Source organism: Lissotriton vulgaris, unplaced genomic scaffold (assembly GCF_964263255.1).
Source record: "Lissotriton vulgaris unplaced genomic scaffold, aLisVul1.2 SCAFFOLD_772, whole genome shotgun sequence".
Taxonomy (NCBI): domain Eukaryota; kingdom Metazoa; phylum Chordata; class Amphibia; order Caudata; family Salamandridae; genus Lissotriton; species Lissotriton vulgaris.
In genome coordinates this window covers 659,890-676,547 of record NW_028247866.1, presented here as the reverse complement: position 1 = coordinate 676,547, position 16,658 = coordinate 659,890, and the positions used below count along the sequence as shown (strand labels likewise).

The window sequence follows — 16,658 nt, the reverse complement described above, 5'->3', positions numbered from 1 at the left end:
CAGGTGTGAGGGGCGGCAGAGGATTTGGACTATATCGAGGCATGATAACCTCAGCATCGAAACACAAATGTTATGAGGTATTCCTCTGTTGAGAATTCCAGGCTTACGGGATTACAGAATAAAAGAAGCGAATATGTCGGAACGCGGTGTTCCTGCCCGTCATTCCTGGCCGCTGAATAATTGTCACCTCTCACAGTTGTGATTTTCGGGGACCTCAAGATTCGTTTTTAAAACAAGACAGTTTAGTTGGAAAAATAATTTGGTTGCAGTAGAGTATAATAAGTGATATGCTACGGAGAATCATTTGATGCAGAAATAAATGAATCATTTAAAATAAATCGGAAGCGTCACATTCCTCTTCCTGCCTGTGGAGCATTCAGCCGCCGCCATGTTTGTTGTTCTAAAGGCGCCCTGTTTTGTCATTGGCTCACGGCGTTGTACTTGTATGATCTATACTATGAAAACCTGTTGACTGTTGTGTTCAGTTCAAAGATGATCCGGCACAGCTTGCCTTTAAGACTCTCCTCTACGTGCGACTAATGACTTACATAGTTGGCAGACGAGGGTGATCCGGCAGTGTAAACTCTGCATGTTCCATAAGCTCTGTTGGCACACTTTGAAACGTTTTCAGACTCTTAAATGGTTTGGTTTTCAACCCCTCCGTGTGTAATCCAGTAGATGAGGTTATCTGGCTGTACACATGGTGTATGAAATTATGCAGTGGGCGCACAGCTGTTTCTCCTAATCAATGATGACAGCTCGTATGAGTCAGTGGTGGGTCTCCTTATGTTTTACTGGCGTTAAACCTTCGAAGAAGTCGGGATTAGGATCATTCCACACGGTTCTCATTCGAGGTCCATCGAATTTGGGTCCTTCCCTCATTTTGCAGTTTTAAACGTATGCAACTTGCTAATTAGCCAAAATCGTACAATGTTCTCTGAGGCCCCATAAACTTGGATCATCATGTCAACAAGCAACCACTGACGCATAGCGATAAAAACGAATTCTTTTCTGCCACCTTCCCAAGATAAACTGGGCCAATATTATTTTCAGACTGGGCTATTTGAACATTGATGGAAACGCAGCCACCCATTCAAAACAATTGTTGCCTCGTGGCGCTTCATCCCAGAAATAGTAGGAAACCAGTCCTTCTCAACTCGCACAGACTGCCAGTGACCAGTACTGTTCAGTTTAAGTCCTTATGCTGGACACAGCCCTTTGGATCTTTGGTCCTCTATACATTAGGGACAAACACTTCAATAACTACTCGTCAGAGCTTCAGGGCATGGCAACTAAAGGTCCCCAACAGTACCCGCTCCTGGAAACAGTTTTTGGGGGGCGTACGCCGCAGCTGAGAGTCTTACTCTTGAAATGATGGATACCATCACTCGGGGACAGTGAATAACATATACATTTCAGTAAGGCACTGAAGACTCATGCCAGTCATGCTGCTTCACACATCTCTAAGTCAGTCTCAGTTTTTGCATGCGCTTGCTCCTGGTGCTGCTCATCTGTGTCTTTTTACTTCAGCTGCTTAAAGCTGTTTCTTGGTCGATCTCTGGCAGCATATACACATTCTTGCGTATTATTGTACGATGGCAAGGATGTTTTTCAAGCGCCCTATTACCTTTCTTTTTGATGGACAGTAAGGTAAACCTTGCTTTATCAGCTCAAGCATGACCTTTGTCTACAAGCATACTCCTGACATTTTCTTTTGTATAACCTCACTTTTGCCTTATTTGGGTGGGTCATAATGAGGCCCAAATACATCACCATTACCCATTTGATACTTTGGGTGAAAGGGGGGCAACACAGACTGCAAACTCATATTTAGGCGTGGAAAGGGCCGCTATATTAAAACAGGTGCGCATCACAAAAGAAACTTTAGGCCTTTACAAAACGAAACCTCACTATACACAAAACCTACTACCACCACTAAACCCGCACCCCTAAAGTACCCGTCGCCCTTTACATATTTATTCTGCAACTTCCTAAGTCCTATCCTGCTATTGATATTTGAATTTAGGATTTTCCTACATCTTAATCTACATCTATTACGATCTATCTACATTTCTACATTGTCATTTTCAATTTCTAGTTTCATCCAGGCTTAACTTTTTGTTGACACCCCTCAATTATCATTTTCACGTATGGAAACAAAAATAACTTTGTTCTAGAATCATGGCACCTCAACAGGCCACACCCTCGCACCTGCTTCAAGTGATAAAACATAACCAAGCCCCTGCACACCTGAAACTACTTAAACCTAGCTGCCAAAATAGGGGGAAAAAGGAAATACTAACCAATCCTCAAAAAAAAACAAGGGGTGGGAGGCCGAGAAAAACTATTTTGTAGGGCTCCGACCACCGGGTAACATCTCTTCAAAAAGGAAAAGAGGAACGAGGACCCCAAAATGTCTGTATAAAAACCTGGGCTACACATGATCATGTGGAGAGCCTACAAATATTGCCCACCTGAATTCTGGGCTAAACTATTCCCACCAATAACTTAAGGAGGGGGGGGGGGCAGGGGGCAGAGCAGACCTTCCTCTGTTGGCTGCCCCCCAAAACCTACTGGGTGAAAAGGGCAGCACAGACTACAAACTCGTATTTAGGTGTGAAAAAAGGGCTCTTTATTGAAAACAGGTGTGCATCGCAAAATTAACCTTAGGCCTTTGTCTTTACAAAAGTAAACCTCTCTATACACAAAACCTCCTACCGTCACTAATCTCCTATGCCTCAAGTGCCCGCCCCCTTTTTCCATATATACCTACAACTTCCGAAGTCCTACTCCGCTTTTGGTATTTAAACTTTTAATCCTTCTACTTCTTAACCAACATCTATTAAGATCTATCTGCATTCCTACTTCGTAACTTTCAATTCCTAGTTTCATCTAGGCAAATCCTCCCTCCACGTCAGATTAAATCTTAATGTCCAATTCCCAGTCTTTTGGGACCTCCAGGGGAATACCATTGAAGGCCTCCAGGAACTTGCGCCACATGCACAGATCCTCCTTCGCACCTAGCGATAGTCTCACATGGTGATAGGGTTGAGGCAAACCCACCGGGGACAATCTGAGCCATCTACAAAAAGTCCTGCCCATCCTGTCTACTCTGTAAGCCAAGTTGAGATGTCCAAGCAAGGTTTATACCTCTCTCACCATCTTTCTTTAGCCAACATAGTATTCAGCAAAATCAGCACATGGACCTTTTTATCCACCAGTAACCGTGATTCCATAGCCACTGTCAATGAGCAATATTTCTGCAAGAGTAAGTAGGTACTGTGCGTGGGTATCAATGATACGATTGTTCAGTGGTGTGTGGTACCCAGTATGTAATTGAGCATGACACCCTCTAATGTTGAGGGGTCACAGGAGCTAGTTTGTGGAGATGAGCAGAGGTAAGGACGAAAGGAGGCAAATTGGGTCAGATCGATGGCTGACTGCAGGTCTCGGTGGGCATAGAAAAGAAAAAGTATTTATTTATTTATTTGCAGTATTTGTAGATCGCGATTACTCATCCCGAGAGGTATATCACAGCACTAAAAACTGCCACGTAGTCTATCAACTTAGGTGCTGGAGGAAGGGGCATTTCATTCAATCGGGTCAGTTACTCTGGGAAGTGTCATGTTTTATGTTTTTTCTGAACCTGACATAGTCGCTAGTGAGGCAGAGGTCCAGTGATAATAGATTCCACTGGGCTGCTACTAGATTGGTAAAGGACCGCCACTGACTGATTTTATTTGTATTTTTTTAAACACGCTTGGTTTTGGCTAAGGCTAGATTTAATGAACTTGGGCTTCTTGGAGGTTTGTAAAGTTCCACTTTAGATTGAAGGATTTCAGGCCCAGTATCGTGGATAGCCTTCTGTGTGTTACAGAGAAGCTTGAATTTTGCTTTTTTTTTTCCTGTGGGCAGCCAGTGGAGGGTTTTTAGGCAAGCAGAGCCAGAGCTGTATCTGTCTTTTTTGCAGATGAATTTCGTGGCCGCCTTGTTTATCATCTGCAAGCGCGTAAAAAGATAGTCGGCCATTCCCACATATAGGGTATTTCCATAGTCCAGTCTACTAGGGCTTGGACTATGATTCTGTGCCAATTGACTGGAATCCAATGACAAAGTTTCCTGAAGAGTTTGAGCAAGCCAAAGCATTTATCACAGGTGGCAATGACTTGCTCCTGCGTGGATAAACACTCATCAATGAGGACTCTTAGGTTTTTCACCACTTTTTTGGCATAGGTGCCGGGGCGCTGGGATACTGGGAAAATGATCCGACTCTTCCCTAACACGTGACTTTTCAGCCATCAACTGGGGTTAACTTTTCAGAAGTTGCCCGTGTTGAGGGTCTTTGTGTTCTAGCTTTAGGGTTTTCAGCAATGGTGCAGTGGTGCAGCCAGGAAGGTTCATGGCTGACATGAAAGCAAAGTGTGTGATACAAGAGGTGGAGAAGAACGAAAATGAGCTCACTTTTTTGTGGAGATCTTTGCAACAATCTTGTTATCCTGCAAATTCAGGTGTGGTTCAGCCTGGTTTACATTTACATCGCTTTTCAGGTTCCAGAGACTGCCAATGGCAATTTGGCAAGTTCAGTTTCTTAATCACGTTTGCTTGGATCCTTACTTGTTCTTATATTGTTACTTCCCACCAAATGTAGTTCTGTTTGTTACACTGTGACTAGAAAATTGGTAGTCTGACGGGTCTAGAATAAACTTGAAAGAGGAACCTTCTCACTGAAGAAAACTGATTATCATAGAACATCGATCATTCAGATTTCCAACTCTTTTACTCCTCCTGAACCATAGGATCAGATATTTCGAGGACGACTGGAATGAGAAAGACTATGTGCAAGTTCTCTCTTGCTATTAGCATTTTGTAAAAAGTCTGTATCCCCTTGGGTATCCAACGGTGTTGTAATACGGGGGATCATGTGGAATAAAATCACTCTGTTTTACTACAGTGTGCATATGTTCTAATGTTTTTGAGAGAAGACAACTTTTTAATATTTTACTGTTGCCCTTTCTTCTTGCAGACAGAAGCAGCAAATTTCTATGCTGCATCAGAAGATCCGTGAAAATGAAATGAGGGCCCAGCAAGCCATGCTGGGCCATTTCTCAAATTGTGAAGATCCTTACACGATGCATTTGAAGGTATGCATTTAAATTATGTTGTAGTGTAGGTATGTGAATGTATTTGTATTTGAAAATGAAAAAAAATATTATGTCTTAATCAAAGCCGCTTGAGGATATTGGTGTCTTTCATATAGTATTGATACTCGATAACTGGTCTGTTTTTTGGGTACTCTATCTTGAGACGCCAGTGACAATCTCATTAGTGTGTATTACTTATGCTGAGCCCACATACTTGTTGTTTCTTGGTTGAAGCTGTTGGTCCCTCTTAACAAGGAACGTTTCATACATAAAAGATAATTAGTAAACTCCAGATCTCCAAACCCCATCAATCCAGAGTCACAAAGCTTGTTCCATATGGTGGGGACAAAGGATGAGAAGGTCTGTCTTTTTGTGTTCACTTTTCATGTCCAGTGGATTCTATTGATCTTCTGGCTGATGCAGCAAAGTTCCCTAGTACAGCTAGAGATGAAGCTGTTTTTTGGCCAAGTACTTTGTTTATTCAGTGTGAAAAGCCTATTAGAGGATTCTGGGGCACTTGTATTTAATGCATGCTGAAAGGGAAATTCACTGGGAGTTCATGTGCATGGGGATGATGTGGTTGTCCTTACAGTGACACGCAATCAGGCACATGGCTACACAGAAGGTAACATTTAGTGGAAAAAATGTGGAATCAGATAATTCAGTGAGTAGAGTGTTTCACGTGTCACTGCATGAGATGACAAAGTATAGTCTACTGCATTGGAAGGTCCAAAAGACTAAACCAGAAAAAGAGACTTTTATCTTGCATAGTAGGCTAATAGGATAACAAGATGTCTGGGATCTTTTTTTCATGTTTTTCTTGAAGTGTGATAATGATACATATTGCAGTAAAAACCTTGCAGAATTAGCAAGGGAGTGTAAAGAAATCATGTAGATACAGGCAATCACATCATTGATGAAAAGTAATTCAGTACTGTTCAATTTGTGATAGGTTGCAGTAATCCGAGATCGGACAATATCAAGGCAGTGTCTTAGACCCTCTATTATAATATAATGATAATTTAATCATAATTGCTGTCTTGGTTTAGGGTGATGGTCTGCATTTCCAGGAGGACATCTAGTAGCTCCATGGACAGGTCGAAAATCAGTAGTGCACAGATACCACCTTTGGGGATACGTAGTTGATTGGGGCTAAGTTTGGATGAGTTCATTGAAACCTTTTCTTGTCTTCCCACCAAGAAAGAGATTAACCATTTAAGGACATTGCTGGATGTGCCTGAGCGTGTAGAGAGGTTGCTGAGTAGCACCTTATGGTTGACCATATTGACAGCCTCTGAGAGGTCTAGCAGGCAGCATTGTTTGACCTGCCAGATGCCCTTCAATGAGGTCGAGTGTCATGCTTTCTCTCCTAAACTGAGGGCGTAAGCCAGATTGGTATTCCTCTGGCATTTGAGATAGTTTCTTTGATCCTGAAGTTGAAGCTGTATCAGTCTTTAAATGCCTAAAAAAGTTAGGTGAATGATCTGGCAGTAATTGTCGAAGTCACTTGCATCTAGATTAGCTTTCTTCAGCAATACAAGGTATTTCGTTTTTTAGGGAGTATGGGAAAGTGTGTGTTATGTAAGGCGGTGTTGGTGTCAATGTAGGGAGTGACAGAAGGGGAGAAGAACTTGAAGAGAGTGAAGGATGTTGTATTAAGTTGTAACTTGGAGGTACTGGTTAACTGCGATGAGATCACTGGTAGCAAGGTGTTGGAAGGAGTGCCCAAACAGTTGGTTAATGGAAGAATGTGAGCAGGGTTGCCCTTTACCAACTTACTGATTTAATGTGGAATGTTTGGCAGCGGAAGTAGATTCATGCCATGTCTGAATGTTTTTTTTTTTTTTTTTTTTTGTAGACCTTTATTGCAAAGATTACAAGTACACGGCAACCAGCCTACAACCCATTGGCAGGGCCGGCCGCCATCCATTTGGCAGTGACAAAAAGAAGCAAATAGATCGTCATAGTGAACGGTCCACAGTGGTATTACGTAGGCAGTCTCTTTCCGCTCTCCAGGTGTTACTTGCATCTTACAACATCATTGTACACAAGAGATATGGTCTCATTTTATGCTTTATACAGTTAACAATTCAACACCCCAACCACCCACCTCCCCACACCCCATGAGTCAGGTTCCGATAACTGTACACAGTGCTTTAGGTTTCAGAGCTAGCATCATACATCATTCAGCTGTTTAGGACATCAAGGAATCGCATCTCAAATGTGCTCATTTATTGACATCTGCTCACTGAGCATAGCGGCACCATACATCCACTTTGCCCTCACGACTCCACAGGTGAGCAGCCAACGATAGTCTGTGAATCGGAGAAAGCGCAACCTGCATTCAGCACGTCTCTGTAGTGGTCCCCCCCTACACCAATTTACCCCGATCCTCCCTCCCCTACCAGGGAGCCATCAGTCATACGGCTAGAGCTTCCTTCCGCATCCAAAGAGAGCATATACGCCGTAAACGGGCCCCAAATATCGCGAGGGCGCGAATTTGCGGGGAGCCCCTCATGATAGCATACCCGTTGATCCCTGCAATACGCCATGTCCTGCAGCCACAATCGTACCTCTGGTGCACGCCTCCCTCCCCAGGCCATAGCTACTCTACGTTTAGCAATCTGTAATGCCAATAGTATCAATCGTCTCACCCTTGCAGGCACTCCTGATGCCATGCCCAACAGGCATAAGCGGATATCAAGCGTAACCTCAACCAACGTCATTTTAGATAGGGCATCTGTCACAGCAATCCAAAAATCATACACACGCGCACAGCCCCAGGCCAAGTGTACAAAGTCCGCCCCATCTGCCCCACATCTAACACACTGAGACGTCTCTCGCAGACCAAACCTCACCAGCTGCACTGGGGTGTAGTACCATTGATGCATAAACTTATAGTGTATCAGACGAAAGTTGCCGTTGGCCACAAAACTCCCAGTCATGGAGCAACATTCAGCCCATTCATCATCCATGAGCGGGTCAGGCAAGCATGCATCCCACTAGCCTTCGCCGTCACTGCACCCCCCCCCCCCCCCCCCCTCATCCTCCTGCGAGGCTTTATAGAGTCTGGAGAGCAGTTTAACTTTATCCGGCACGGTGTACAGCAACTGCAGAGCACCCAGCGATATTGGTTCCTCCGGATATGTAGGATATAAGGTGCGAATGGCCGCTCGGAGCCGGGCATATACAAATGTCGACATAACCACATTCGGGGAACGATCCGTCACATCCCGCAGTGAGAGAAAGGAGGCACCTGTGTAAAGGTCCCCTACAGTGTTGAGGTCCAGCCCCTGAAGGAGCTGTAAAGCCCCAATCTCACTGGAGACCGAGATGTCCTCGTGATACAGCAGTGGCATATCTGGGGCGTATAGCGGTAGCCGGTCTGCCCGCCTACCCAGTTCGTGCCAGGCGTTTGCGGTGGATCGCACCGTGTCTACTTCCCCCTTCTCAAACACAGAGTGCGAGTTAACGATCATTGCTTTCAATGGAATAGGCAGAACAGCACTGGCCTCAAGCGCCACGTGTGGGGTGTACGGTGGGGCTAATAAGCAGCGAACTGCGCTTGAGCGCAGAGGTAGTAAAGCTTCATATCCGGGATGGCGAAGCCCCCCAAAACATATGGCTTAATTAGTACGTCCCATTTCACTCTCGGTTTCTTGCTGGCCCACACCAACGTTATCAGTAAAGACTGTAATCGAGCAAAAAAATGCGATTTAAGCGGGATAGGAATATTAACAAAAAAATATAAAAACTTCGGCAGTATAACCATTTTAATGAGAGACACCCGGTCAGCGAAGGTGAGCGGGAGGCGAATCCAGCGCGCCACTTGATCTTAAAGTTTAGCTATAGCCACGCCGTAATTAGCCCTAATAACTTCCTGACTGTCTCTGTGCATTAAGATTCCACAGTAGCGTACCGGTTCCCCGGCCCACTCCAAGGGGAATTCCAGTGGGAAAGGAACCGCCGCATCCGTGAGTGGTAATATAACAGACTTCTCCCAATTGATGGAGAGCCCTGAGTGATGGCCAAACCGAATAAACTCGCGCAGTATAGGCTCCAGACATCTCACTGGCTCCCGCACATAGAGGACCATATCATCGGCATACATGGACACCGCCAGAGACCTAAGAGGAAACTTCAGGGAGGCGTCCGCATAAAGCTGCCTCAGGACACATGCTAGGGGTTCCATCACAAGAGCGAATAGTAAAGGCAACAATGGGCAGCCCTGCCTAGTCCCCCGGTGCACAGGGAAGGAAGCCGAGACATGGCCATTCACCCGAACCCGCGCTACAGGATTCGTATATAATAAAGTCACCAGGGATGTAAAAAAAAACGGCACCCCCATACGATGAAGTATCGCTATCATGTAACGCCATGCGACCGAGTCGAAGGCTTTTACAGCGTCAAGCATGACAGCCACCGCAGCCAGGTCCGGTTTAAGAAGATGTAACACCGCGAAGAGAGCTCTCAAATTGTGAGTGGTGGACCGAAGAGGAATAAAACCAGACTGGTCCGGCAAAACCATGACTGGGAGAAGCAGACGTAGCCTGGTCGCCAATACCTTCGCTATAATTTTAACGTCAGTGTTCATAAGGGATAAAGACCGATACGATTCGCATTTGTTCGGCGGCTTACCCGGTTTCGGAAGAGCAACCAACAGTGCCTCTCTCATTGTGGCTGGAAACTGACCCTGTTCCACCGCCTCCTCCAGAACCATCGCCAGACGCGGGAGCAAGAGATCCACATATTCCTTATAAAATTCGGACGGCAACCCATCGGTGCCCGCTGCCTTGCCATTTGGTAAGGATGCAATTGCATCCCGAAACTCCCCCTCCGTAACATGGTGCATAAGAAACTCCTGCTGACCCCTTGAGAGCCAGACCAGCGCGATACCTTCAAGATATTGTGCAATCTCATCCTCCTCCGCCGTCTCCTTATACTCATACATTCGTTCATAGTATTTGGTAAAACAGTTCAGAATGTCAGTCGCATTAGTGACAGTGGTATCCCCGTCCTATATCTCGTGTACCGCACAATGCCTGGCCCAGGGTTCCTTAATACGATCCGCCAGACCCCGCCCCGGTCGTCCCCTCTCACCATAATAGCGTGCTCTGGATTGTTTGGACAGAAATTTTACCTCCTGATCTGCTAGATCATTGTACTCAGTGACTTTCACACGAATATCAGCCAATACAGTCTCCTCCGGGTATTCCTCCAGCTGCCTCTCCAACATCATCAATTCACCCTCCAACCTGGCCATCGTGTCTCTCAGGGACTTAAGCACACTTGACTGCAAGCCTATACATGCTCCCCTCACCGTCACCTTGAAGGCCTCCCACACAGTGCACATACTGTCAACAGACCCAACGTTCTTATCAAAGAACTCCTCGATAACCGCCCTCAAACGCTCACGCAACACCAAGTCATTCAGAGTGCCCAGCGGAAGTCTCCAGGTAAAAGGGGCTGGCACATGCGACGGCATTCCCACCTCCATACACACTGGCGCATGATCAGAAAATGTGCGGGGAAGATGCCCAACATCCAGCACCCAACCGCTGACATCACGGGTCACCAATCAATAATCCAGCCTGGACCATGTGTCATGAGCTGACGTGTAACACGTGCCCTCCCTCCGCCCAGGATGTTTCAACCGCCACGCATCCACCATTCCAAGCCCGCCCATGCCATCCAACACAGCGTTAGCCGCTCTCTTCCGCACAGATGGTCTATCCTGTTTCCTGTCTAATACTCCATCCAGAGTGACAATGAAATCCCCCCCACAGATTATAGCCGACGGGGGCAGCAGGTAGACCTTATTCCATAAACGGACATAGAAGTCGGGGTCATCAGCATTGGGGCCATAGACATTAATGAGCGTAACCAGCGTACCACACAGCTTACCATGTAAAATAATATATCGACCCTCCTCATCTATCTCCTCGTGTATTGAGACAAATGGCACAGTTTTCTTGATCAAAATCATGACACCTCGTGCATATGCTGAATAATTCGAGGCCAGCCGAGTACCTGCCCATTGTTTCGCCACAGTTTCAGCCGCCCTCCCCCGTAGGTGAGTCTCCTGTATGAAAGCCACATGTGCACCATGCCTGTTAAGAAAGGCCAGCATCTGTCTAGTTTTCTGTGGACCATTCAACCCCCTCACATTCCAGGTAATATAAGTCCGCTTACCCCCCCTGTTCATTAAACCAGAACCCAAGTACAGCCTGAGAGCATTTGAAAAGGTGCAGTGCCCCACATATAGTGCATTTATCGTCCCCCAGCAACCAAACATGACTCAATTTCATTCCCGCCCCATCCAACCCCAGATCAGAATACAGACCACAAATCGTCCTGACTCTCAAGACCCGAAGACCCAACATCCCCCCACCACCCACTTCAGCACCCCAAACCTGCCAAAGCTGTCCCATCTCCCTTATGACGGGGGGCGCAGAGTCGCCCAGCTCTCGCTAGCGAACTAACGAAGAGCAGACCGTGAATATATGTGTGCATCCAACCCCCCTCCCCCCAGCCCGACAGTAGCCAAAAGAGCCTAAAATGCAGTGTGTAACAACCCCCAGCCATAGTCAGAAGGAGAGCCTCACCATCATCGCCCTCCCCTCGCAGCTCATGACAGAAAATACTGCGCCTCGACACAGCGCCTGATTACCTTCAGATAGTTCAGCTGCGGACTTATCAGCACAATGCAGGCCCACCCTGACGCAGTCACCATCCAGCGCTAATCAGCCCAGGAGACCCGAGTTATTGGTAATGCAACAGAATAAATGCGGAATCATCGAGTCTCATTAAACCCAACACACAATATAGACCAAGGTGCCCGCTGATAAAGGAGAGTTTTGCATTATCATTGTCTTGGCATGTCGAGGTTGGGCCTACCCATCATCAGGAAGCCGAGCAACAGTCCGTGATCGTCCGCCATTAGCAAAAACCAACCGTGTGATCACTTACGCCACCTCCTCCTGCAGAACGTCCTCGCCGTCCTGCGCCATGTTGGAATCCCTTTTACGTTTTTTCTGTTTTTTGGCGTAGTGCATGGCTGCCTTAGGAGAGGCAAAAATGTTGTTATCTGAGGGAGGCCCAATCCGAAGTCTAGCCGGATACAGCATGGCGTAAGGAACATTTTCGGCGCGTAGAAGCTGTTTTACTGAAGCGAACTCCTTACGCGCTGTTTGCACCGCAACAGTGAAATCCGGATAAAATTCCAACTTATTACCCTGATACTCCACAGTCCCTTTTTCCCGGGCAAGGCGCAAGATAACATTGCGGTCTTTATAATTGAGAATGCGGGCGATGACAGGTCGAGGCTGCGCCCCCGGTACCGGTCTCTTCGCCAAGGAGCGGTGCGCGCGTTCCACAATGAACACACTCGATAGTTGGTCAGCCCCAAAAATATCCACCAGCATACGCTCCATAAAGTCCTCCATTTTGCCCACATTTGTTGATTCCGGCAGGCCCGTGACGCGGATGTTGTTGCGTCTGGACCTCCCTTCCAACTCCTCATTCTTAGCCTGAATGACCGCTAATACTCGCTCCATATTAAACACTTTCGTGGTCACCGTGGCCAGTCCATCCTCAGTGGCAGACACCCTCTGCTCCACCTCGCCCATGCGTTCGTTCTGCCGGTAAAACTGCGTTGCCATGTGGTCCAACCTATGGTTAACCGATTCCATGGTGCCCTCTATAGATTGAAGTGTCTTTTGCAACGCAATCAAAGTGGCTTCAAGGTTAGGGGTGCCACCGACCGCCCCAGGGGGGTCACTGTCCGCCGGCCCCTGCTAGGAGGATAACGCCGTTTTCTTCGCATCAAAGTTGAGCTTGGGTTGGTTACGCTCAGGCCTGCCCATCTCGAGTCTCTAGGTCGTGCGACCAGCTCGGCAGTTATAATTCAAGGGCAATACTCTAGCGTCCCACTCTGTGCAGGGCCTTCAATGTATAAGACCAGTGAGGCCGGAATGTGCCAGATCTCCCCAGCCGCCTCCAAAATGTAATCTCCGCTCGAGATCCAAAGCACTGTCCAATTCCAGCCAGGGCCTCACCCCCAGGTCTCGCAGCAGCCCAACCAGCAGCCCGTAGTGCAGGCAGCGACCCCTCACTCATGTGCAGCGTCCAGAAGAGTGCTCCCCGAGATTCCCACAGCCAGCGTGGCCGCCCCGCCCGCGCCCCCGCCAGTCGCAGCACGCTCAGTGTGGCCTAACTCGGCCCAGTGCCACCTCCGCAGCCCCGGGCTTGCGTAGTGCCCCACCGCACTCACCGCTCCTAGCAGGGCCGAGCTCTGGGCCTCGAGATCCTCGCTCCTCTGCTCCACGTCGGGGCCCTCTCCTTCTGCCACCAGCTCTTGCCACCGGCACCTCGTCCGTCCCCGTGGAGCAAGGGGAGCACCGCAATTCCGCAAGTCTGCAGCCGGCCTCAGGCCGCAGGATCGCCCACCTCCAGAGCCGGCCCCAGCGTTGCTCCGCTCCTCCAGAAAAGCCGGTCAGCGTCCCGCTCAGGGACTGCAGGACACCTCACCGCTCACCGCAGCTATCAATACCTGTCGGGCTGGGAAGGCGTAGAAGCAGGAATCACAGGATAAATTAAGGATATTGCACGGTCTTGGCGGAGCCTCACGTATGTGCGGCCATCTTGCCTGGCGCCCTCTAGCGCCCCCTGTCTGAATGTTTTTAATTGTGATTTGTGTAAATTGGCTTCAGAGATGATGATGGTAGAATTATTTGATTTGGCTTTATAGGTGGCACGTTTGAGTGCAGTGCTGCAGCTTTGAGTGATTCACAGCCTCATGGGACCTAGAGGTTCACCAAGTCTTCTGGCACTTTCAGAATGCTTGCTTGAGCAAGGCATGGTTTTGGGATTACCATAGGAGCTTGAGTTTCAGTTTCACCTTCTTTGGAGCAGAGAAGTACCCACCTGTCTGTGAAGGATTTGAAAGTGGTGCTCCTCAGTTTTTCTAAATCAAATCTGTTTTGTTGAGGGTGAGTAAGATAATGTTGTAGGGCTTCAGAAGGGATGATTTTGAAGAATCTGTAGGAGACACTTAGAGGTTTGGTATTTCCTTTGTGAGAGGTTTTGTGAAGTTTGATGTAAAAGGGTAGTTCAAAACTACCTCTTGAATTGAGGAGTAGAGTTTAGGCGTAGATGAGGGATTGCTTAGTTGAACACGTGATCTAGTTTGTTGACTAGATTTGCGGTGATGTTTTTATTGTAGCATTTGTATATTGGTTTCCTTCTGGAGTCCCTAAAGTGCTCTTGGTGGACGAGTAAGTAACTATACAGTTGTTGGCAGAGTGTTGGTTTATAGAGTTGCCTATGAGTAGTGTGTTTGTATTTGTGCTTGGGGTTCAGAAATGTGCTCCATTGAGGTCACAGTGAACGTTTGGCTGTACTTAAGCCTGAGGTTAAGTAGAGAGACTTAGGATGGATAGCTTTGTTTGCAAATAATTACCATACTTCCCTTACCATATGCTGTTACTGGGTAAGAAATTGTTCCCTAGAATTCAGCTTCCTAGCCTGTGTTTGTTGCCTGGTTGAAGGAAGGGCTTAAAAGCGAGAGTCTACGGCTCTAGTTCTTATGAGAACCTATGTGCTGCAGGGAGCTACCCTTCAGCTTGCAGAGTCACAGCTGTGAGTATAAAGGTTACAGGGAGGATGTATTATGTTTAATCTCTCTGGAGTAAGCAACATACCAAGATACCTCATCCTCACACTAAGTGGTTTCACCCAGGCATTGCTAAAGTGAAAATACTGCTACAAAGGCCACTGAAGAATAAAATGTTTCTATGAGGTTATCCAGGATTCACGGGCAGGCAGTCAGTAGATGCTGAGAAACCTGTAACGTTCAGTGGTAGATTATATTTCCACCACCAAGTAATTATGGGGTATGAGCAGAGGATACAAATTGAATGGTCAATGAGGTCTTTTCAGAAGTGGTGACGATGTGGCAAAAGGAAATCAATAGACGCTACAGTCTACAGGTCTACGGTGTCTATCATGAATATGAATTGGTGTGGTCCCAATAAATGGAGACACCAAAGTATGTGGGCCTGTGGGGTCCACTCAGGAGCAGATATGGTTCTCCCCCTCAGATGCGTGTGCCACAAAGGAAACTGAAGTGAGTGGACATAAATCTGTAATCTGTGGAAAGAATGTAGCAAGATTTAGAAAGATCTGAAGCAAGAGTTAGGGAGAAGAGGAACTAGAAAGGGATATGAGTGGGGTTGTTCAGGCCGTGGTTTTGCCCAGAACCTTACCCGTCCATAATAAGTTTGAATGGGACAGACACCACAGGGGGGCACCTTTAACCTCTGTCCTTCATCTAGTTGCTTGCGTTGGATTCCTTGAGGGAGTCGTTAATCAGTGGAGGGCAACCTAGAATGAGTGTTGGTAAGTGGTTGCTGGGTAGTCCCCCAAGAGCTAGGTCCGAAAAGAATTATAATGGGGGAAGATCTCGGTGTTATTTTTCGGTATGTGTGCCGAAGACCCAGAAGGAGGGTGTCTGCCATATACTGAAGAGCGAAGAAGCTGTGTTCAGAGGAAGGAAATTGAAACAGACAATCGAGCAAAAGCACAATAACACCTAGTGTTCCAATAGAAGACATCAGTCCAGATGACAATACATTTGTCAAGTATCAAAAAGATTAAGTGGCACAGTTTAAGTGTGTAAACAGGTGACGCTGCTCTGAAATGAAACCTTGTTTCAAATCTGGTTATTTTCGCTGAGGGTATGCCAGGCTTAGTGAGGAGATCCTCCGCAAAACCGAGAAGTTCATAAGTGTGTTATGCCTTTGGTGTTAAGAACATCAGAGCTGTTTGAATTTGCCAATTTATGTTATTATTGTTTGAGAAGAATATGGAAGTTCTGTAGATAATGATGTTGGGGAAGTAATCTATGACGTTTTTGCTGAAGCTAGGACCTTGTAGACAGGATAGAATATTGGCAAAAGATTGTGGTGTATTCTTTGTTATTCAGATGTTGGTGGTGGGATGGTGTGTTTCTGAATAATGACGAAACCCACAGCTGTTGTACTTTAAAAAACTTTAAAAGTAAGAAAGCTGCGGTCCCTTCTTCAGAGTTCCAGATATTTAGCGGTATTGAAAAGGAGGTGTCATATGACAGGTTTAGGTACAGTACAACACAATTACAGGTAGGGTTTGATTACTGAACACTTCCATATTATCTAAATTCAATAATATTCAGGAACACTGGGAGTGTAAAACCTAAGTTAAATCATAGAGCGTACACAATGCAATATGCTATACATAATTTAAAACAAAGCTATGTTGTAAAATATTTTGCAAAAAAAAGGGCTTCTGGCTAAGGCACACTATATTATGTTCACAGACACTAGACAATTGTGATCCTTCACACAGTCTTGTAGTGAATTGAACTGTACCACAAATAATTCAGTTATTAAAGTGTGGGTGGGGTTAGTCCATGTTCGCAGTCAATAGATGATCAGTAGCTAATCACAGTAAGCACACTATAAAATGGGAGGCTTGCAG

The 16,658-nt window shown here is 46.5% G+C and overlaps 1 protein-coding gene across 1 annotated transcript in view; it reads left to right on the top strand.

Annotated features, from left to right (window-relative positions):
* Window positions 1-16,658, top strand: part of CEP85L (centrosomal protein 85L) — a 351,940-nt gene that overhangs the window by 233,035 nt on the left and 102,247 nt on the right. Inside the window, exon 4 of the mRNA XM_086949826.1 lies at window positions 5,024-5,141. Within this exon, the coding sequence (XP_086805952.1) occupies window positions 5,024-5,141 (118 nt within the window). The remainder of the gene's footprint in view (window positions 1-5,023; window positions 5,142-16,658) is intronic.